The sequence below is a fragment of the Gamsiella multidivaricata genome, assembly GCF_025024155.1.
Source record: "Gamsiella multidivaricata strain RSA 2152 chromosome Unknown BC939scaffold_4, whole genome shotgun sequence".
NCBI lineage: Eukaryota > Fungi > Mortierellomycota > Mortierellomycetes > Mortierellales > Mortierellaceae > Gamsiella > Gamsiella multidivaricata.
The window spans coordinates 668,139-687,116 of record NW_026251712.1 but is presented as its reverse complement, the minus strand read 5'-3'; the positions used below and the strand labels follow the sequence as shown (position 1 = coordinate 687,116).

The following is an 18,978-nucleotide window of genomic DNA, read 5'->3' as shown; positions in this document are numbered from 1 at the left end:
TCTGCTCGGCTTTGGATGGAGGACCTTGAGAACCAAAATTACTTCACCTATTACGATCGGAACATGGCCTCTATCATGGATTTTCATCGCCATGGCAGCTGAATGAGCTGCGAAAGTGGGGGGATGTTTTCTGTTTTGACGGGATTCACCATGCTTGTGGGTAAGTCCCCTGTAATATTACCAATTACCTTTGTCACTAACATTTACAAATCTTATGGATAAAGAACGTGCCGCACCCAAGGGTGGAGGCTCTAGATGCTTTGACAAAGGACACATGGGCTACGCGACACCTTTATTGCAGTTGTATCTTCCCATGGCTGCAGTAACAAGCATGCACGGCAATGTTGAATGAAATAAAATACCTGTTATTGTCATTTCGATTGAGTCAAGTTGCTCACTCAACTCCAAACCCATAATGAGCCATTAGGGCATGTAACTAGTTATAATATCGACTGGAAAAGAATGAGGCGATTGCGAACGAGTTCAGGAGAGGTAGGCTCTCAATTGACCTACCATTGGCTTTTAACGCGTCGTCCAGTTGCAGGCAGTTCATAGCTGGGCCAATTGAGTTGGACTCGGATGTGATGTGCGGCAAGGAGAAGTGTGTGCCTGTGTGATGTGGATACGAGGATATGGCATGCGTGGGCGGTGTTAGTGGGCGAGCATGTACCATCCTGGATGTTTTTTCTCGTTGTCTCTTTCACCATCCCCCTCTTCCTCACTCTGTCTGTTACTCTCTGTATGCATGCAGGAGAGCTCAAGTGCAACTATGTCTAGGAGTTTACTTGTCTACTTAGACGCGTCGTTTTGCAACTTTTGGATCTTAAGCTATTAAGGTCAGCAGGGGCATGATAGTCGACAATTTCCATCCAATGAAAGAGAGGATGCCATTGATATTGATCAGGGCAATTTCCACAATATTGCTCTTGGCAGTTCAGGTCATGTTGTTTGCCTTACTGGTTTTGTTTGTGCGCACAGCGGGTTTTGTTTACCACACAACGCGTTTCCACATCGTCAGGGGGTTGGATGAACAAACAGACTCTTCCCTCTCTTCCACACGCACAGCACAACTTATACCCTCTCTCGCTCACTCACCCACTCTCTCTCTCTCACACACACACAACACATATATCCACCCCCAAATACACCTATACGCCTCGAGGAAAGCTATGTATGCAAATGTCCTAGAACTAGCATGCCAGAGCATATTTCCTACTTGCCAATACTAAAACTCTCCCGTACTAAAATCCTCCCCTACCACACCCCTACTTGTAGTAACCATGGGCGTAGTAGGGCTGTGGAGCGTCTTGGAAAAGAAAAAGTTCGAGCCTGGTATCGCGATAGCAGACTACAGCAAGCTAAAGGTTACATATCACCTGGATCTGTTCGCCTGTCTCTTTGTGCAAATTCGGTCGGCCTTTTGCACATACGAAGACACAGAGAAGGCGCATGAAGCCATCCAGCGAGCACTACTGAGGCTCTTCCCCGGTCTAAACAACATTACCATCTATCTGGATGGGCGTCAAGCCTTAGAGGAGAGGGCGACTCACCTCAAGCGTCTAAAGATTGCCAAAGATGCTTTGTTGAAAGCAAGAGAGTCCTACTCGTCCATCGAGAAACACATCGGCAGCAGGCAGGACAAGTGGCCATCCAAACAGAAGGAGGGCCTTTCAAAAGACAATGACTTTGACCTACGAGGGCAGGCAGGAGTTGCAACAATTCCTAGTTTCCAAGGGTTGGAGGGTGAAGGTTTTTCCATTCGAGGCAGACGTGGATATTGCAAATTGGTGCCGCACAGGTGACATTATTGTTTCAGGAGACAGCGACATGTTGATCTATCCAACTGTGGAAACTGTCTGGAGACCCATCTCTCGGGGCCGGTTCTTGGTCTACAATCTTTTCGAAGTTGGCAAGTACTTGGAAATTGGACGCTCTGGACTCACGGTGCTCGGTATCGTGTCCAACAATGACTACAGCAAGAATATCTTTGGTCTTGGAGCCATATCGAACCTGGCAGTAATAAGGGACATTCCTTGGTCTTGTAAGGATGAATGCCACGTCTAGTTATTGGAACTGAAGTGTGACAAGTCCTTCCAATCCCGCCTCTTTTTTTTTAAAAAAAATTGTAGATGATATTCGCGATATGGTCCAGAAGTACTTGGGCCATGATGATGTCGCGCGCTCAAACCAAAAAAACACGGACTTTGAAGCTCCACCCAGAGTCTTTGTTAATAGGAAGCAGACGCGATCTGACGACGTCCCGCGAGACGATAATTTGTACAAGGGTTTCAAGAGCTTGTGACAATCGTTCTTGGCCCTCAAATTCAATTACCGGCAATGGCAAAAGCAGCTGCGAGAATCGAAACAAGTTCTGAAAAGGTACATACATAGCAGCTTTTATTCCTACACCACTGTATCACAATGATACCGCGTTTGTGTGCATTTGTATTAACAAGTTGTCAATGTTCTTTGATTTTGCTAAACGCCAAAAGGACTATGGATGACCATCCCATCCGCTACAAGAAGCATCAAATGTTCAACAAGTTCCGAACAGTCGAACCTCCCAAGGCACAAGCGAAGGGCAAGGCGAAGAGCATTCTGGAAAGCCTGCGGTCAGTTGCTTGGACGCCAGATAAGCCCCATCAACCTCGATACCAGTACAAGACCGTGCCACAGAGCCCAAAACGTGTTACTCCTGCGGAGATAGGGGCCTTTGTTCAGTTGAGCCAAAGGACGTACAGGACGGTAACCAAGGAAAAGGCGAAAGGGCAGGAAATGGAAGAAACGAAAGAGGTTGCTAAGAATGCGGCTGCGGAGGATGAAAAGGAGACCACTGAGCAGAAAGAGGAAGCGACGCGGTCAGACCGAGATGTTGCTAAGCGAGCTCATATGAAGTTTCATCCGTTAAGGTCTCTCCATGTCGGTTCGCTAAGACGAAACATCATGCTCGCCCACGCGGCCAGTCCCCCTGCTCGAGGCGCCAGTATCACAACGAAGCCTCAAAGGATCACTAACATCATATGCAGAATTGCCGATTTTTGGAACAATGGGAAGCGGGATGCGCAATTTGCGTTACTGGATCTTCTATCTAAGAGTTCGAGCGATGACGATGGCAAGAATCTCAGAAAAAAGTTCATCAACCTATTCAAGGACAAGTGCGTACGCGGGAAGGCAGCCACCACGCTGGAGGGGTTTTTGAAAACTCTTCTGTCCCGATTCTGTAGCTCCCTCAAGAGGTTAGCATTTACTGTTGTGGCCAAACTAGCACGAGAGGCGCACGACATGTACATAGCCAAGCACGCTAAAGCCGTACGACCCGACAGTTGGATGGCCACTTCTTATTTTCTTGCACCACTGGCCCAGGAAATGGCAAAGGGCTTTACCATGCTCTGGGAACAAATGATCAAACAGGTAAGCCTTGCTTCCTCTTTTCTTCCTCCTCTCTTCCTCCTCTCTTCCTCCTCTCTTCCTCCTTGAACGCTTGTTAATCTACCTGTATTGTCATTTGCATCTTCATTGCAAAGCTTAAGAAGCGCTATGAAGGCGATGTACGTTTCTTCGATGAGAGGACACTTCCCAAGGAGAGTCTTCTTGTCCGATTTCTCCACCTTCGAGAACTGGTGGATGTAGCCAAACGTCCAGTTGCAGCCTTTATCTCGCCGATCCGCCATGGTTTCATAACTATAACGGAGCGAGAGTTGTTCCACTCTATCCACGATAGCTTCCGCGAGGACGTTTTAGGAGCTTTAACAATGGACTCAACCAAGAAGTACAAACTGAGCGAACTTGAGGCTACTTTTGGAAGAATGGTGCCCGGCGAGTTCTTTTGCAACGTAATATGTCCCCTCAATAGGAAAGAGGGCTACTTCTCCAAGATCGAGGTCATCAAGCCTGAACCCAAAGGCCACGTGTACCAATACACGAAGCGGTACGTGCTCACAGACACGTTCCAGACGGACGGACTCCAGCTGCGGTTGCTAGCCTGCGACACGCGTGTCACAAAGGAGTACAAGCCCTCAAATCCCGTTCCTGGCCGAGTTGACCCCAAGATGGGAACCGATCGGTGGTTGAAAGAGATTAGGAACGAGTTCTCTGGATCGACAAAGGAACTCCAGGACACGTTTGGCAGGCAAGTTTTTTTTTTTTTTTTTTTTTTTTTTTTTTTGGAAGGTAGTCTTTTCAAGGACTAGAATATCAAACACTCATTCTATATTTCCCTTTGTGTAGTGACGGTAAGGATGTCTGCATTGGTGGCATTGACCTGGGCCAGGTGGTCACAGCAGCCGTCAGTGTTTTATCCCTGATCCCCCCTTGTCGGATGGAACACTACCTTGGCCACCGACAGGGAAGTACCGAACTCTCAATATCAAGCAAAAGGCCTTGATGCAGCCTCAGTTCAAGTACCGCAGAGCTATCGAAGGGCGCAAGACCGACGAGATCCATGATGCCGAGAATTCACTATTGCCGAGAAGAGGTGTTCCTGATGAGGACGCTCGGTTGTCCTTGAACTCAATGGATAAAAACAGACAGGTGTTGAACGAGCACTACAACCAATCGTTCCGGCATCGTCGCGACACTTGGGATCTGAAAAAAGCGAGGGGTGCGGTGGACCGAATCGCTATCGAGGCTATTCTCAAATTGGTGAAGAAAGACAACCAGAAGGAAGCCATTCTAGCTAACAAGGTGCTGTGGATTGTGGGTCTCGGCAAGTTCGGCACCTCGTCCGGGTTGACTTCGCTGCACGGCACATTCAGCGCCAAGTTGATTTCAGCGGTAAGAGCATTGATATAACGCTATGTTTTGTGGCCCTATTGACAGGCAAACACAATCTAATCGAGTCGCAAATTATCCTGTCCTTACAGTTCAGGACCAGGGGTCATGCGGTGGTCGGTATCAACGAATACTACGCGTCGCAAAAGTGCCCGTTCAATAGCCCTGTTGGTCCAAGTAGAAAATGCGACCATGGGTTTGTTGGACGGGTGAATATGCGTAGCACGTATTGATTAGCCTGCCAGACGCCTTTCCTCCGCGACAGCATGGCTGCACAAAACATGGTGCGAGCTGCCCAGTATAGGCTTTTCAAGGGTATACGACCTGCTGAACTTCAGCCTTTGGACTCCAACGGCCAGCCGATATGGTCCTAGCGACTCAACAATCAGCGGGTTTAAACTTTGCTAACAAATTTTCGGGAACTGTTTTTATATGACGTATTGGTATTATTTTATTTGGGGAACATAAGGACACCCTTATTTTTTTGTTTTTACAGCTTGCTGTTAGTACTCTCCTCGGCAACCTTGACCAGCATCTTGCCGGTGTTATCGCCCTTGAACAGCTTGACAAGAGCATCAGGTGCGTTCTCGATACCGTGGACAACAGTCTCGCGGCTCTTTAGCTTTCCCTCCTTGATCCACTTGGACATATCCTCGGTTGCCTTGCCGTATTGTTTAGCGTAATCAAACACAATAAAGCCTTCCATTCTTGCACGCTGAGTGATCAATGCGCTGTAGTATGCTGTTTCCGATCGAAAAAGGGTCAGTGATAAGGTCAGTGATAAGGCCAGCTATATGATACGCCCATGACGTTCTTGTCTGGATCTTCAGTTGCTCAAACGCAAAGAAACGTGTCTTCACTAACCTGGTCCCTTGGGGGTGGCATCGTTGTACGTGCTGATCGCACCGCAGACGATGATACGGCCCTTGAATGCAATGCGTCTTAAGCAGGCGTCCAAGATGTCTCCACCAGTGTTGTCGAAAAAGATATCAATCAGCTTTGGTGTCGCAGCGCACAGCTCCTTGAAGAATGACTTGGACTTGTAGTTCAAGGCAACATCCAATCCCAGCTCCTTGACCAGGTAATCGCACTTATCATCTGAGCCAGCAATACCAATAACACGGCATCCAAAGACGTGCTTAGCGATCTGGGCAGCGACCGATCCAGTGGCACCAGCGGCACCAGAAACAACCACGGTGCAATTGGGTCCACCCTTCTTGGCAATCTCTCCCACCTCGAACAGTCCAAAATAGGCTGTCAAACCAGTCAGGCCCAAGACGCCAAGGTAGGTCGAGGGAGACACTCCAGGGAAGGCCTTGATCTTAACAAGATCCTCCGATGGCTTGAGGACGGCATACTCCTGCCAGCCGCAGGTGGCACGAACGAGCTCGCCGACCTTGTAATCAGCGTTGTTTGACTTGATGACCTGGGCAACATTGGCTGAGCGCATAACCTCATCGATCCTCACAGGGCGGATGTATCTATTGCCGGGCCATGGCGTGTCAGTCTTGGACGTTGAACTCAATTAAAGCACAGATACACGCAGGAGTATTCATTGCAACGTATGACACTTACGAGCGGACGTCGCGCATCCAACCGCGCATGGCGGGATCGAGGGAGACGTAGAGGACCTTGACCAGAATCTCGTTGGATCCCAGCTCGTCCGAGAGCGACACCTTTTGCATCCTGAAGGTCTTCTTGGGATCAATATCAGCGACAGGTCTGTCAGCCAAGACGATCTGTGTGTTCTGGATAGCGCCCATGATTTTTAATGTATGTACTTTGTTTGGTGGCGGATGGGAGAAATTGTCTGTTGGAAAGAGAGGAGAATAGAGAGAAGAATGGAGAGAAGAATGGAGAAATGGAAAGACATTTGTTGTCGGCGCGCAAGTTTTATGTTGACCATTTTTAAGTGCGACGCTGTGATCGAGCAAATGGGATTATGAGCCGGACAGTCCGCCCTTCTCCACATGTAATATCAGATCGCCGGAATTCATTTCTTAGGCTCCTCCCCCCAGTGGACCCCACGAATACCACCCGATCACTTTTTTTCTTCTAGAGCCGCTCCTTGCAGGGCATACATCGCTCAAAGTTGGTTATAGTCCAAGGCATAGAAGGGCACGGCAAATAAATGATCCACCACACGCAGCCTATTTTCCTGTTGTACGATGTCTTTATTAATGTTTTACAAGTAGGGAGAGGTGTTGTACATACAAGTGGAACGAAGAAACGACAGTAAGAAAGCAATGTAGCAAGGAAAAACAATTGAAGGCATCGAGTACTCCAGGAGTATGTAAAATAATAGTCTAGTCGAGATCCATGCCCATGATCTTTTCTTCCAGCTCTATCAACGGCGCATCATCCGGTAGCTCACATTCCTCGTCGTCTGCCATATTGCCGTCATCAAGTTCGTCGTCAAGTTCCTCGATGCATGCGATCGACAATAAATCATTCTCGCCACATGGATCCATCGCCGTTGATTGCTCTCCATCGTCTTCATTGCTGTTGTTGGCATTCGCGACTATTAATACGGCAACCGACCTCTGATACAACACCAATTCATTGCCCTGCAATTCGTTCAGTGGAATGATACGAACAGTCCCAAGACTGTTCCAGCAGCAGCCATGAAACACGTCAAGTCCGCCTGAAGGTGAAAGGTCCTTTGGTCCTTGATATCGAGTTAGCGCCTGGGATCCTGTCTCGAATGATTTATGGCAATGCTGATTGTGGGTCTTGCCGCTATCAATGGGCTGTTTTTCGTGCTGCTGTGGACCCCGATCGTCTCCAATGCCATCACTGCTACCGGTCTTCCGACTTTGGCGCATCTTGGAATCATCTTCATCTCCTTCTGCATCACTCTCTTCTTCGCTCAGGAACCTCAGAAAAGAATTGAGGCTGGCTTTTCCAAGGCGGACCTTCTTTGCCGGTGAAGGCTGTGCCGATGCACGATCCAGAATCGGTAAAAGAGTTCCGTCGTCCTGATATTCAAAGACCTCGCGCAGGGAATCCATGCAATCAGAGGGCAAGGACAGATCGTTTTCTCTCCTGCGCTTGTGTTCATTTTCGCCCAAGTGCAAGGCAACGAGCTCCTCTCCAGATGACAAATCAATAATGCTTGGCCCGTTTGAGTTCTGAAGATATCCGGAAGGCTTGAGTGACAAATTTTTGTGCGGCGTACGGGGTGTAGGCGTTGGAGCGGGTGAGGGCGAAGTCCTGATCTTTTTCGAGAGAGGGCAAAACGAGTATGACTCACTACGGAGAGATGGTCCTGGCACTGCGGATGTTTTGGTAGATGCTGGTGTCCTTGTTGCTGTCGGTACTGGTATCTGAGAGGGCCTGGGTAAAGCTGCATCTTGCTGAAGTTGGATGAAAGGCTCCTGGGCATCGGCCGCAGTCGTCCTCCTGGCCTTCTTGAAAGCTCTCGATGGCCATGGAGAGCCAGCTCTTTGCGGCAGAGAAGTTGAATGCTTGCTGCTACTGGTGATGCCGCTCGGCTCTTCATTCTGTTCCTTGAGGGAAGCATCTAGCACTGCAAAGAACTCGGGCTCGAACTGTAGAGGGTGCTTCCGCTTGTAGGGGTTCTCATTTGTGCTGCAAGTGCTGCTACTGGTGTTATGACTGGTGCTGCCGGCGCTTATGTTGAACCAATTGTCATGCTGGGATGCGAGTGGAGCAGCAAAGTCGCTGGCACCATGATTGAGCGCCTCTTGCTGAGCTTTGTGCTGTTGCTCAGCAGCATTAATGGCTGAACTATACTCCGCGAGAAGATCGACCTGTCGAGCAAACATGGGTGCGCCAGCGTCGTAGTGGTTCCTGAACTACGGCGCGCAATTGAAAAGTTGGACAGCTCTTTTTTTTCTGGAATTCGGATGGGAGCGTATGTGGTGGTAAAAGCGGAAGCAGAAGCGGGTGTAAAAGTGAAGATAAAAGTGAAGATAAAAGTGAATGTAAAAGTGGATGGAAAAGTGAACGGAAGGAGTATGAAGGATGATGCGCAGACGAGCTTTCGGTGAAAGGTATCCCACCCATTGTGACAACGATGGATTACGGTGGAATAGGCCTTGGTTCGATTCAGGGTTTGACCAATTTATTTCGCGTATTCTATCTCTGCAGGGGTTCAGCCGCTGATGTCTCTCTTTGTCGAGCATTCTAGGACTATCGGCGAGTGGTCTTGTTCAAGTCAATCTCATCCTCGAACCGTCCTAATCCACCAATGCCTGACCGACTACCCGCATATCCTGGCCCTTGCGTACCCGATACAGAGCCAACGGATCCTGCACCAGACACACCTGCAGCACGGACACCCACGTCTCCTGCATTTGCAGGACGCCTTCCTGGAACACTGACCACATGCGCTGAATTTGTCCAGCCCCAGCGGTAGGTCAGCTCGTGCGCACAAATCTCGCCAAAGCCTAGGAACACTCCATTGATAAAAGGAAGGATGAAATTGATTGCGGTCGCCTTGGATAGCGAGATGATAGTTTCACGGCTGATAATCGGGTAAAACAGTTTCCAGGGCATTGTCTGGTTCAGGTCCACCACGGCGAGCTCTTGTGATGTTGAGGCGGTCGTTGAGACAGGGACGGCACGAGCCACGGGTGCAACAGGCACAGGGACAGGGTTGGCGGCAGCATTAGGCCCTGATGTTGCTGCTGGCTGCTTCGCGCTATCTTCTCCGTGCTCGGATTTGCTCTCTTCAGGATGGTCGAAAATTATGGACGAATTGAGTGACGAAACCCCAGGAGAGGAATGTTCGTAATCGGCCTTCTCGAGTAGGAATCCGGACGAAGTGGTGCCATCATTATCATCGGAAGACTCCTCCAGGTGGGTCTCCGTTGCTGGGTCGTGCAGGTTTTGTGTAGACTCGGACATGGCTGTATGCTGATGCTAAAGAGGTACGGAGTTGGGTGAAAACGGCTCCTAAAGAAATAGCCTGCATCAGAGAAATGTTTAGGGGAAAAGCTTGACTTACTTATTTGTAAATCGAACACCTTCCATGTAAGGCGAAACGAGCCGCACGCGTTCAAACCTGAAAACGAACAGTTCGTTTCCACCCATGCAGAACCCTCATAGACTAATTACTTGGCCTACAGGGTTGTGAGGGTGATGGGAGTAGTGGGGTTAGATAGAGCTCGGTCAAGGCTTTCCTATTGTAGGATCGGATGGCGCCAGGTTAGATGCTGGCTGCCCAGTTGTAAGGAATAAAAAACGAACAGCCGTATCACCCTTATTTTCACTACAAATAAGAAAGCCAACAAGGCAAGAGAGGGATCTTTATTTTCAGGGCAGATGGTATCTTATAAAGCAGTTCCTGTCCGCACCACATGAAGTGTACTCTTCTCTGCTCGTACGTACTACATAGGTCAATATAGTGTAGACCCTACAACAGGAAAGCCATGACCAGTATCTATCTAACGCCATTATTCCCATCACCCTCACAACCCTGTAGGCCAAGTAATTAGTCTATGAGGGTTCTGCATGGGTGGAAACGAACTGTTCGTTTTCAGGTTTGAAGGTGTGCGGCTCGTTTCGCCTTACATGGAAGGTGTTCGATTTACAAATAAGTAAGTCAAGCTTTTGCACGTCACTGCTATCACGTAAAAAAAAAAAAAAAAAACGCGTCTGACACCCGGGACATGCTTTATGAAGATTACAAGCGTTTATATCGAGGTTTCCAAAGGCTTGATTCTCGGCGGCGATGTTGATGATGTAGGACAGGTAAAGATGACCTTGGTGCAGCCATTGAATCACCTATCTCACTCGGACCTGAAGGCTGGTCTATTGCTCGTGGCTCCTTCTCGTGGAAGCTTGCATAAAGTGGAGAAGGAACAAACATTCTCGGATACATTGCACCTTGTGGTTGAGGAGGTATGTATCCTAATGATGGCAGCTGGTATGTTTCTCTTTCCGTGCCTGGCAGTCTATCCGAATGGACAACTGACTCTGTTTCTGAAGGAATATTCACGATCCAGTTGCATGACGGATTAAGAGAACCAATACACCTTTCAAAAAGATTATTCTCATGCTCGCCGCACCACAGTGTATACTAGCGCTTATAGCACATGTTATATAAAAAACCGCAAACACGATGAAGGCCATAACAACTAGGGTATAGACAGTCGCGATAATAAAGGTACACGAGCACTTGACGTCCTACATGAAAAGAAGGGGCATCAAGTATTGAATGGGGCGTAGTTAAGAAAGAGGACAGACAGTAACAAAGAAGCTGGCCAGCATATCCTAGCCGACGAATATGTGTATGTGTATGCATTCAAATCGAAGGAACCCTAATAGCTATGGAAACAGAGGAAAGTTGGCATCTTTTCGGTATTGCTTAGTCCTTCTGTGTGGAACAAAAAAAAATGGATGTCAGCCATGAATAGGTGGCAGACCTCAAGCCAGACTCGTATTATCAAAATCATGCTCCGTGTTTCCATTGTAATTGGATATTCCTCATTAGGAGAGATATCTGCTCAAAGGTTTGGCAATAGTTGGCGCCAGCGATCCTCTAAAAGTCATACTGCATCTTGGTGAGTTATTGCTATGATTATAGAAGAGACGAAGGCGGATGGGAAGAGCGGCGATATGACGATGCTTCTTCCTCTTCTTCGTGTTCTAGTTCCTCTTTTTCATTTTAAAACATGGAATTACATAGCTTGTTTACTAGGAGGTATTGTGTGGGGGCAGGCGGTTTGCGTTATTGGATGTAGATAGTGAACTGTGAGGTGTGCCTGTTCTCTGCTTCTTGAGCTTTTTGATGAGGCATCGAGCGGAGATCCCGCAAGTCGATCACGACGGAACTCGTAATGGGCAGAGGTACTGCAGGCAACGGCTTGGAGAGAGCAGGATATAGTATACTCTCTTTTTCTTTTGAACCCGACGTTTGGTTCTTGATACTACGGTGACTTGGAGCTAACGCTGTACTTGTCTTCTTCGAGATTGATTCCATTCTGCTGCTGTGGATCGAGGCCATTTAATGGCGCTGCATCTGGAGGAGCAAGTTTATCCTGGGCCTCCATTTGCTCGTTCGCCTTTCTCTGCTTTAGTCAACTGAGTATGTAGACGATAACAATTAGTTTGATGATGAGGAAGGCGAGCAAGGCGATAGCGGCTGCGACGGGCGCATGAACCATGCTAGACGTATATATTTCCTTTGCAAGGCCTTTAAAGTGGAAAGTAAATGGCGGATCAAAAAGCGTATGTTGGTGCTGTCCAAGTAAAGGAAAGAGTTGGCAATCGCCGGGTATATATCAATCTTTCATGTGGCGAAGCAGTCTGGCATCAGAGTCGACATGAATATTTCTCTTCGTCCACTTCGCCCACCTCTTCCCCTCCCCCTCCCCTCCTCTGGGCTTTTGCATGAAAGGCCGTAATATTTCGTGAAGACCGAGAGACCGAGAAATCATTACATCTTTTCTTGAACAGATGAAGGGAAAATTGGTGGAACAAACAAGGTGAGAACCACCAAACAGCAATCGAAAGGTATTCGATATTATGGCCTATATGAAGCGCCGGGCCGCGTAAGCTCGGCAGGAGGTCGACTGGCAATAGGTTGTTTGGCGGCTGTAGCGTGAATACACGGTTGTTTGTAATCTTTCCTTGCAAACGGTTTATAATGGTGGTAAATATGCCTCCTTATCAAGGCCTAAATGGACCGTTGGGCTGCGCTTTGTTCACATTGCTGTCATGGTCGGTCATCATTGGTACACGGCACAGGACCGCTGACTTTGTTGCGTCCGTCGTCCTGCTCTCCTATGCGATATACTATTGAACATCCATGTAGGGACGCGTCGTGGTACAGGGACGCGTTATTTGACGTGGGACAACGAATATGCAACTCATCTCCGTCTTCCCGGGATGTGACTCTCCCCTTTTGGTCCCTGGCCAAGTTTATATTCAGCTTTTTTTTTTTTTTTTTTGCATCCACCTTCGCTGCATCCATTCACTTGACCCACATCCCGGCTCTTCTTCTGTCTGCCACTCATATACCATACAGCACAGCCATGGTACTCTTCGACCTACATTCTTTTTCTTTTCTTGTCCTTTCTTTATTTTCACATGTGCATTCCTTTTTTCGCAGCTGGCCTGCCTGAGAGTTATGCTTTCGTTGTTCTTGATGGCAACATTCCCCATGCTGGTACTAACCTGCTCCATTGTCGACGCTCCTAGACGACCTCTCCACCAGATCCTGTCTTCGAGGAATTGGCCACCATTCCAGGACACGTCGCCTCTTTCACTGCAGATCTTGCCACTGGCCAGCTCTTAAACGTAAGACCAGCCACAGCATGGAACACCTATCAGCCACGTTTTGCTGCAGGAGGAGGGATATCGCACTGCAGGATCGTTTTTGCTAACCGACCCTGTATTTTCTCACTTCAATTAGGTAAAAGGACCTGTCAATCAGGAACAGGCGACCGTCATTCAGAAGTTGATGCAGGATGTAGGACAGCTTGTATCTCGATATACTCATAATGCCTCTTCAGGACTCCTATCAGGAACCGGAGATGTAGAAGACAGCGCTGTCCGGAAAGTCTCAGGTACGCTTGGCAACGACACTGCTATGTTTCTTACTGTTATCGGCATATAAAAAGGGAGCACAGCGAAACAATCGCTCAGGATGTCTATCAGATGTTGTAACTGAACATTTTTTATCGTGTTGTGAATAATTCCATACGGGGATTTTCCACATTGGATAGTATTGACAGAAGGCTCAGCATGGGCATTGACAATGGCAGACAACAAGATCTATGGCATTGAGAAGAAGGAATAGTTGGACAGAAGACACTATGAAGAAGCAAGGACGGCTATCATATCAGGCGAAATAAAATACTGTTGCTTCATACAACTTTCTCTTGCCATACCAGCCAACAGACCACGACATTTACCCTAAACCAATTTTGTCAGAGCAGCACCGACTATGGCTTTCTATTATCTTTAATGGGACCGAGCATGTCCTTGATTCGAAGGAGAGATAGCTCTAATAGTCCCACGCCAGTTTAATATCCTTTGATAAGGCCTTCCACGAGCTCTTCACTCGCTGTTTAAATAACAAAGAAGCCTCCAAAGACTGGTGGCCACGGCCCCTGCTGTAACTATCGCCACATTCCATCTAGCAACAATTCGACTGCTATTATTCGTGCGTTGAGAAGCCTTAACATCCGGTCCATCGCTGACCGTCTGGCTTCCCAATGACATAGTAGTGAATCCACTGCTTGATCCTTGCGTACCTCCAACGGGCAAGATATTGGCACAGGCTACTCGCGTGCCATTGTTGTGAATCACAATCGATCGACCAGCGATTGTCGTTGCCTCTTCGGAAAACTGGAGATAGGGGTCCACGTACGAGATCGTGGGGACCGAACCGGATTCCGTAGCCTTTAACTCCCCATGTTTGCCTGCAAATAAAATTCACAAAGGGACTTTTTTAGACCCAGTGCGATGGCTGGATACGCATGATTGTTACAAGCAGATAATCCAGGTAAAGAATACTTCGAAGGTCCTTACCTGAAAGATCCCCTTCTTGGCACTTGTCTGCCTTGGCTGGGTTACACTTGGCAGTTCCAACGTCAGTGGGGTCCAAATGGCCGCCAGTGGTTGAGCAATTGTTGTTAAGCCCCACAGGGCTGACATGGATATGGTACTCAAAACCACCTGTTGGAGAAATTGCAAAGGACTGGGAAAGGCCTTTTTGGACATTAACAAGTACCTGAGCACCTCCGGCGGCCAGTGGCGCAAAGATGAAATTCGCCTGGATATTGTCTAGGTGAGGACGAGTGAAAATAGAATCGGTCAAAGACTCGAAGGTGATATATAAGAATGTGGTAATGAGAGCGCACAGTAGCATAGTAGAGAAGGACACATACTCATGTCGATAACGGCCGACAGAATCTGGGGGGTCATTAGCTGCGACTTGACTAAGTTGAAGTAGCCCATGGCGACCAGTACCGGAAGTAATATGGATGGTTTGCACACCATTTCTGAACCAAAGGATAAAGGGTGGAGGAAGTATTTGACCTACGATAGGGCGAATAGAGCAAAGGGGACGAGGTCGAATGACAAAGACGACTTGACAATAATGAGAACAACAAAGCGACAAAGAAGAGACAAAGCGATCAGCGGGTGAGGATACAGCTCCTGCTCTGTGTTCACAATCTGGAAAGGAACCGTATATGCCGAGACGCATCTCAATCTTCGATCTAAATAACCAAAAGGGAAAGGGAGAGCACGGAGAGAGTAACAAAATCAAAACGTGTATAGACTAGCAAACAGCATGAAAATAATGGAAGGAGAAAACAGCAGTAATTCGATGAATATGAGGAGTCATATCAGTTTTGAAGACTACTAGAGAGGAGGCAGGTTCTTTAGTATCTTTGGAAGGACATGATAGACACAGCAGCACCTCTTCGCGGCAACACTGCGTGGAAATAGTACGAAACGTGGTATGGACCTGAAAGAGCTGGATCAGCAACCATCTTCGGAGCCTTTGTGCCGAAAAAGAGCCCCTTGATGTTCTCTGGAATGTGCGACTCTATCATGTCTCGACCGAGTAGCCTTCTCATAACAAAAGCTACCTATGGAGCCAAGGAGTCCAGCAAGGTGGGTAGCCATCGATTCCTTCTGGTCCCGATCATAGCTGCTGGTATTTGTGGAGTTGGCTCGTCTGGTGTCAGTGCGTTTTGGTGGCAAAACGCGTTTAAAGTTGGTGGCGTTTGCCATGGCAAGAAGCGCCCTTAATGGGATGACTCTCCTTCGCCTTTGTGCAAGCATCAACAGATCCCTGAAGGTTACAACACCACGATCAATAGTCGCTAATGAGCCAGCAAAGACTCGCCAGATCCTTTTTTTCGCTAGCCGCGCTGCCTCGGCCACATCGGGTTTGCTTCCTCTCACAGGAATCGCAACTGCTCCAGCGGAGGCCTGCTCTGTCCCAATACTCTACCGATACCTCAGCACCGACGCCGCCAATCGTGCCTTCCGCTATCCTCAGCAAAATAAAGCCCGATACACGTAGGAGAGCCGACCGTTCTTCCCCACGTCGGTCATCAGAGCCGGCTCCTCCCACTTTCAGGGCACCTACCAACACGGCAACCAAAAGCAAATGGGACAAGGCTACGGACAATGAGATCATTCGACTCTTCAAAAAGGGCACCCCATGGAAGGAGATTGACGAAACCTTAGGTCGACCCTATTCCTCATGCTATGCCCGGTATTACACAGCTCTAGACCCGCGCCTAGAAGCGACCTGGAATTTATCCGATGGACGCCCTAACGAAGCCCTACTGAAGCGACTGGTCTATCTTGTCGACGTCGAAAAGCAGTCGTTTGGGAAGATCGAAAGGCGAGGACTAATGCATGAACCGTGGGAGACACCTACTTCTTATGCGCCCCAAGAGCTGCTGACTGCCATGTCTGAGGCTGGAATAGATGTTTCTGAGGCAGTTTTACGGAACCGTACAGATATGGCGGATCAAGTACAGAAACAGCAGCATGGGAAGAAAAAGGAAAGAGACAGCACTCCTCAGCCCTTCAACAAACTGGCACTTCAGCAAAAATATATGGAGCATAAGGCTTCTCTGCAGAAAACCGCTGTCACTCTGAACAAACATCTTCTTCATCGAGCCATTCGGCGGAGCGTTGAGCTGTATGGTGAGAACTGGAAAAAGGTTGCAGCGAATGCGGATTTACTCCTGGACCAGTGGACGCTATCGAAGGCATGGACGAACACCGAGACGCCAACCGAGACGCAGAAACCAAAACAGCAATCCGCAGACGGTGCCACAATCCCGGAGAGGATGGCACTGAGCCCATCCAAGGTAGCGAGCACGTACAGGATGTTGCAGCGCCATGGCGTCGACTGGGGGTTGGAGGACGATGTGGTCATGACCCGGAAAGTTCTAGAGCTGAGCCGGACGGAGCCCAGTATTTTGAAGATCCTTAGCATGCCTTTGCCACTCAGCGTTGAGGATTCACATACCAGATTGGGCCAGGACCAGAAACAGCAACAGCAGCAAAAGTACTGGGGCGAGATCTCGGTCGCCCTTGGGAATCATTCACCAGCGCAGTGTAAACGCCGGTGGGACGGACTCTGGAGATTGCAGGACGATGAGAAATCAGCCCAGTCAAAGATGTGGCATTGGCTCGAAAAGTTCCAGTTTTGGATGTTGTGGAAGCATTACTACCAAGTGCACAAACGTCAGAACCATCTCGGTAGCGTCAGCAGGATCGATACGCTTTTGGATTTAGAAAGGGCGTGCAACGAGCTGTCATTTGCAAAGGAGATCTCGAAGTGGATGCGCCATCGAAATGAAGCACTATGCGAAAAGTTTTTTACGACCTCCGCCAACCTGAGACTACACCTTGGCATTTCCAATGCAGATATTCGGGCGTACAAATCAGAGATCAGACAACGGAGACAACAGATGAAGACGGAAGGAGTAATGGATCTAGAGCAGGCAGTAATCGATGTACGGCATGAGCTGGCGCCAGTGTTCAGGAACAAGACCACCTTCATGGATTCTATTTTCTCGCAGGTTGCGGAGCCTTTCGTTCAAGAGATGTCTACCCTACCTATTGAGAAAGCTCAATCAACGCAGGATGACCCTCCTCTGAAAATTGTGCGGTCAGAATGGACTAAGGAGAGGATTCAAGCGCTACGCCAGATTGTTCTGGAGGAAAAGCAAGGAGTTCAGCGCGCGGATTTCGAGTTGGACTGGAACAGGATCGCTGAGCAACTGGAGGACATGTTTATTTTCCCTGCAGATGCGTCCTCTGACAATAGCGCTACTTTTACTGTGGCTGGCTCTTCTGTGGTGGTGGACACGCAGCACCAGCGCCAGTATCCCTACATCAGCGCCAAGCAGTGTGAGACCTGTTGGAAGTACATCTCCTCGCCCACCGGTCGTGCCTCATCAAACCGGCAAGCATTGACTGCGGCATCAGAAACAGATGAAGGAAAGAGCGTATCGGACGGCAAGGATGGCGATTTCCTTCAGAATTGGACTGACCACGAACTTGAGCTGCTGCTGCAGGGTGTTCGCAAGCGTGGGACTGCATGGACGGACATTCGAGCCCAGTTTTTACCCAACAAAAACGCGTCTGATATTCATCGGGCATGGCTTTCAATATCTGCGCCATTGGGGGATGAAGACAGGGAAGAGGGTGGACAACTGAGAGCCGATTCGTTGAACACCAAGGCGCGAAAAGTGGATCGGCTATCGGAGTGGGACTATGTGGGATTGTTATCGGCCCTTGACAAAGTGAGCGGAAAGAATCAAGATAGAGGATCTGACGGATCAAATAAAGCAGCCTAGGCCTCTGCAGGTTCTCCAAATAAAATACGATGGCACGACAGAAGCACAACCTATGGCAAACAATCTCTTCTCAGTGGACACCGTGATCTTTCGTACACAGGGCAATACCAACAACATGAATCCAGGGGCAACAGGCGCCCACTATTCCCCTCTTGTCTCAAGACCCGCTCTGCCCACGATATCGCATTAAATGTTAGCATTTGTTCCGCCTGCTTTATTATGAACTCTCCAAGAGTACTGTTGTCGTTTGATGTACCTTTGGCTTCTCCGAGTGATAAATAACCTGCACTTCTCACGACCTTAAAGGTTATGCAAGTCGAGCTGTTTATAGTGTGGCCGTTTGTCGTTACCGTCATTTGATTCTATATTTCATGCGGTGGTATTCTTGTTGTATTGAACTGAGGACGTTGCTTTCGGCGGCACTTGCTTGACCTGTATTAGTGCTAGTCTAGCTAACATTTATCTCAAATAAATACCAGTATAGAATGACCACGTCTGAGAGTAGGCTATTGCAATCTCATGCCTTTGCCCGATGTCTACTAAAAACTCATCTGTGCTGTAATATGCTAATTGGTTGGGAGCCTGTTTTTTCATGGCGATAATGATTTCACTGCATTTCGGAGCGTAAATCGGCTCAGACGTGCTAAACGCCAGCCAGAAGAATTATATTCGCTTGGATACATTTGGCAAGGCGTCCATGACCCTGACATTACTTCTGTAAAGGGCCACATTTCTGATACGCGTTGTATCTCATAGCGTCAATTTGACAAGGACAAGGATCTTTGGGAGGGCATGCAAAGTTCGTACGTGCAGGCGATAGCTTGTTAGTCTCCTGACATGGAAAGCGAGATGATACCTTGTAGTGGAGGCAGGCGCATGTATCGCTTTGTATCGTTCA

The 18,978-nt window shown here is 48.4% G+C and overlaps 8 protein-coding genes across 8 annotated transcripts; 3 read left to right on the top strand and 5 right to left on the bottom strand.

Annotated features, from left to right (window-relative positions):
• Positions 1 to 1,280: 1,280 nt before the first annotated feature.
• Positions 1,281 to 2,064, top strand: BC939DRAFT_473129 (uncharacterized protein; the record flags this gene model as incomplete). The annotated part of the gene is made up of 2 exons (XM_051558329.1): positions 1,281 to 1,743; positions 1,799 to 2,064. The coding sequence occupies 2 exons, from the start codon at positions 1,281 to 1,283 to the stop codon at positions 2,062 to 2,064; spliced, it is 729 nt and encodes a 242-aa protein (XP_051417054.1).
• A 2,061-nt stretch (positions 2,065 to 4,125) lies between these two features.
• BC939DRAFT_437450 (uncharacterized protein) lies at positions 4,126 to 5,144 on the top strand (the record flags this gene model as incomplete). The annotated part of the gene is given in 6 exon segments (XM_051553702.1): positions 4,126 to 4,148; positions 4,167 to 4,175; positions 4,187 to 4,641; positions 4,684 to 4,773; positions 4,863 to 4,989; positions 5,008 to 5,144. 4 exon segments carry the CDS (start codon positions 4,384 to 4,386, stop codon positions 5,142 to 5,144), a joined length of 612 nt encoding a protein of 203 aa, XP_051417053.1. The 5' UTR covers positions 4,126 to 4,148; positions 4,167 to 4,175; positions 4,187 to 4,383.
• A 60-nt stretch (positions 5,145 to 5,204) lies between these two features.
• On the bottom strand, positions 5,205 to 6,617 carry BC939DRAFT_437448 (uncharacterized protein). Its single transcript, XM_051553701.1, has 3 exons — positions 6,346 to 6,617; positions 5,635 to 6,251; positions 5,205 to 5,511 (listed from the first exon to the last, which is right to left on the bottom strand). Exons 1-3 carry the CDS (start codon positions 6,531 to 6,533, stop codon positions 5,261 to 5,263), a joined length of 1,056 nt encoding a protein of 351 aa, XP_051417052.1. The 5' UTR covers positions 6,534 to 6,617; the 3' UTR covers positions 5,205 to 5,260.
• Position 6,618: 1 nt separating this feature from the next.
• On the bottom strand, positions 6,619 to 8,775 carry BC939DRAFT_437447 (uncharacterized protein). Its single transcript, XM_051553700.1, has one exon. The coding sequence runs from the start codon at positions 8,556 to 8,558 to the stop codon at positions 7,077 to 7,079; it is 1,482 nt and encodes a 493-aa protein (XP_051417051.1). The 5' UTR covers positions 8,559 to 8,775; the 3' UTR covers positions 6,619 to 7,076.
• A 45-nt stretch (positions 8,776 to 8,820) lies between these two features.
• BC939DRAFT_189683 (outer membrane protein TOM13-domain-containing protein) lies at positions 8,821 to 10,024 on the bottom strand. The gene is made up of 4 exons (XM_051550517.1): positions 9,985 to 10,024; positions 9,743 to 9,857; positions 9,579 to 9,657; positions 8,821 to 9,303 (listed from the first exon to the last, which is right to left on the bottom strand). The coding sequence occupies exons 2-4, from the start codon at positions 9,826 to 9,828 to the stop codon at positions 8,926 to 8,928; spliced, it is 543 nt and encodes a 180-aa protein (XP_051417050.1). The 5' UTR covers positions 9,829 to 9,857; positions 9,985 to 10,024; the 3' UTR covers positions 8,821 to 8,925.
• Positions 10,025 to 10,417: 393 nt separating this feature from the next.
• On the bottom strand, positions 10,418 to 10,637 carry BC939DRAFT_437444 (uncharacterized protein; the record flags this gene model as incomplete). Its single annotated transcript, XM_051553699.1, has 1 exon — positions 10,418 to 10,637. The coding sequence occupies exon 1, from the start codon at positions 10,616 to 10,618 to the stop codon at positions 10,421 to 10,423; it is 198 nt and encodes a 65-aa protein (XP_051417049.1). The 5' UTR covers positions 10,619 to 10,637.
• Positions 10,638 to 13,722: 3,085 nt separating this feature from the next.
• Positions 13,723 to 14,871, bottom strand: BC939DRAFT_189648 (superoxide dismutase). The gene is made up of 3 exons (XM_051550516.1): positions 14,634 to 14,871; positions 14,275 to 14,529; positions 13,723 to 14,165 (listed from the first exon to the last, which is right to left on the bottom strand). The coding sequence occupies exons 1-3, from the start codon at positions 14,743 to 14,745 to the stop codon at positions 13,801 to 13,803; spliced, it is 732 nt and encodes a 243-aa protein (XP_051417048.1). The 5' UTR covers positions 14,746 to 14,871; the 3' UTR covers positions 13,723 to 13,800.
• Positions 14,872 to 15,457: 586 nt separating this feature from the next.
• BC939DRAFT_437439 (uncharacterized protein) lies at positions 15,458 to 18,580 on the top strand. The gene is made up of 2 exons (XM_051553698.1): positions 15,458 to 18,272; positions 18,387 to 18,580. Exon 1 carries the CDS (start codon positions 15,582 to 15,584, stop codon positions 18,078 to 18,080), a length of 2,499 nt encoding a protein of 832 aa, XP_051417047.1. The 5' UTR covers positions 15,458 to 15,581; the 3' UTR covers positions 18,081 to 18,272; positions 18,387 to 18,580.
• The last annotated feature ends 398 nt before the right edge of the window (positions 18,581 to 18,978 follow it).

Excerpts from the sequence above, each read along its gene's own strand:
- BC939DRAFT_189683 (XM_051550517.1), bottom strand. The coding sequence starts at position 9,828 with ATGGGTGGAAACGAACTGTTCGTTTTCAGGTTTGAACGCGTGCGGCTC. Across the intron at positions 9,658-9,742 it reads GGTGTTCGATTTACAAATAA|CATCAGCATACAGCCATGTC; the intron begins GTAAGTCAAGCT and ends GTACCTCTTTAG. Across the intron at positions 9,304-9,578 it reads CCACCTGGAGGAGTCTTCCG|CTGAACCAGACAATGCCCTG; the intron begins ATGATAATGATG and ends GCCGTGGTGGAC.
- BC939DRAFT_437439 (XM_051553698.1), top strand. The coding sequence starts at position 15,582 with ATGAGCCAGCAAAGACTCGCCAGATCCTTTTTTTCGCTAGCCGCGCTG.
- BC939DRAFT_189648 (XM_051550516.1), bottom strand. The coding sequence starts at position 14,745 with ATGGTGTGCAAACCATCCATATTACTTCCGGTACTGGTCGCCATGGGC. Across the intron at positions 14,530-14,633 it reads GTCGGCCGTTATCGACATGA|ACAATATCCAGGCGAATTTC; the intron begins GTATGTGTCCTT and ends GTCCTCACCTAG. Across the intron at positions 14,166-14,274 it reads CCAAGAAGGGGATCTTTCAG|GCAAACATGGGGAGTTAAAG; the intron begins GTAAGGACCTTC and ends TTTTATTTGCAG.
- BC939DRAFT_437447 (XM_051553700.1), bottom strand. The coding sequence starts at position 8,558 with ATGTTTGCTCGACAGGTCGATCTTCTCGCGGAGTATAGTTCAGCCATT.
- BC939DRAFT_437448 (XM_051553701.1), bottom strand. The coding sequence starts at position 6,533 with ATGGGCGCTATCCAGAACACACAGATCGTCTTGGCTGACAGACCTGTC. Across the intron at positions 6,252-6,345 it reads TGGATGCGCGACGTCCGCTC|ATACATCCGCCCTGTGAGGA; the intron begins GTAAGTGTCATA and ends GCCCGGCAATAG. Across the intron at positions 5,512-5,634 it reads TGCCACCCCCAAGGGACCAG|CATACTACAGCGCATTGATC; the intron begins GTTAGTGAAGAC and ends GATCGGAAACAG.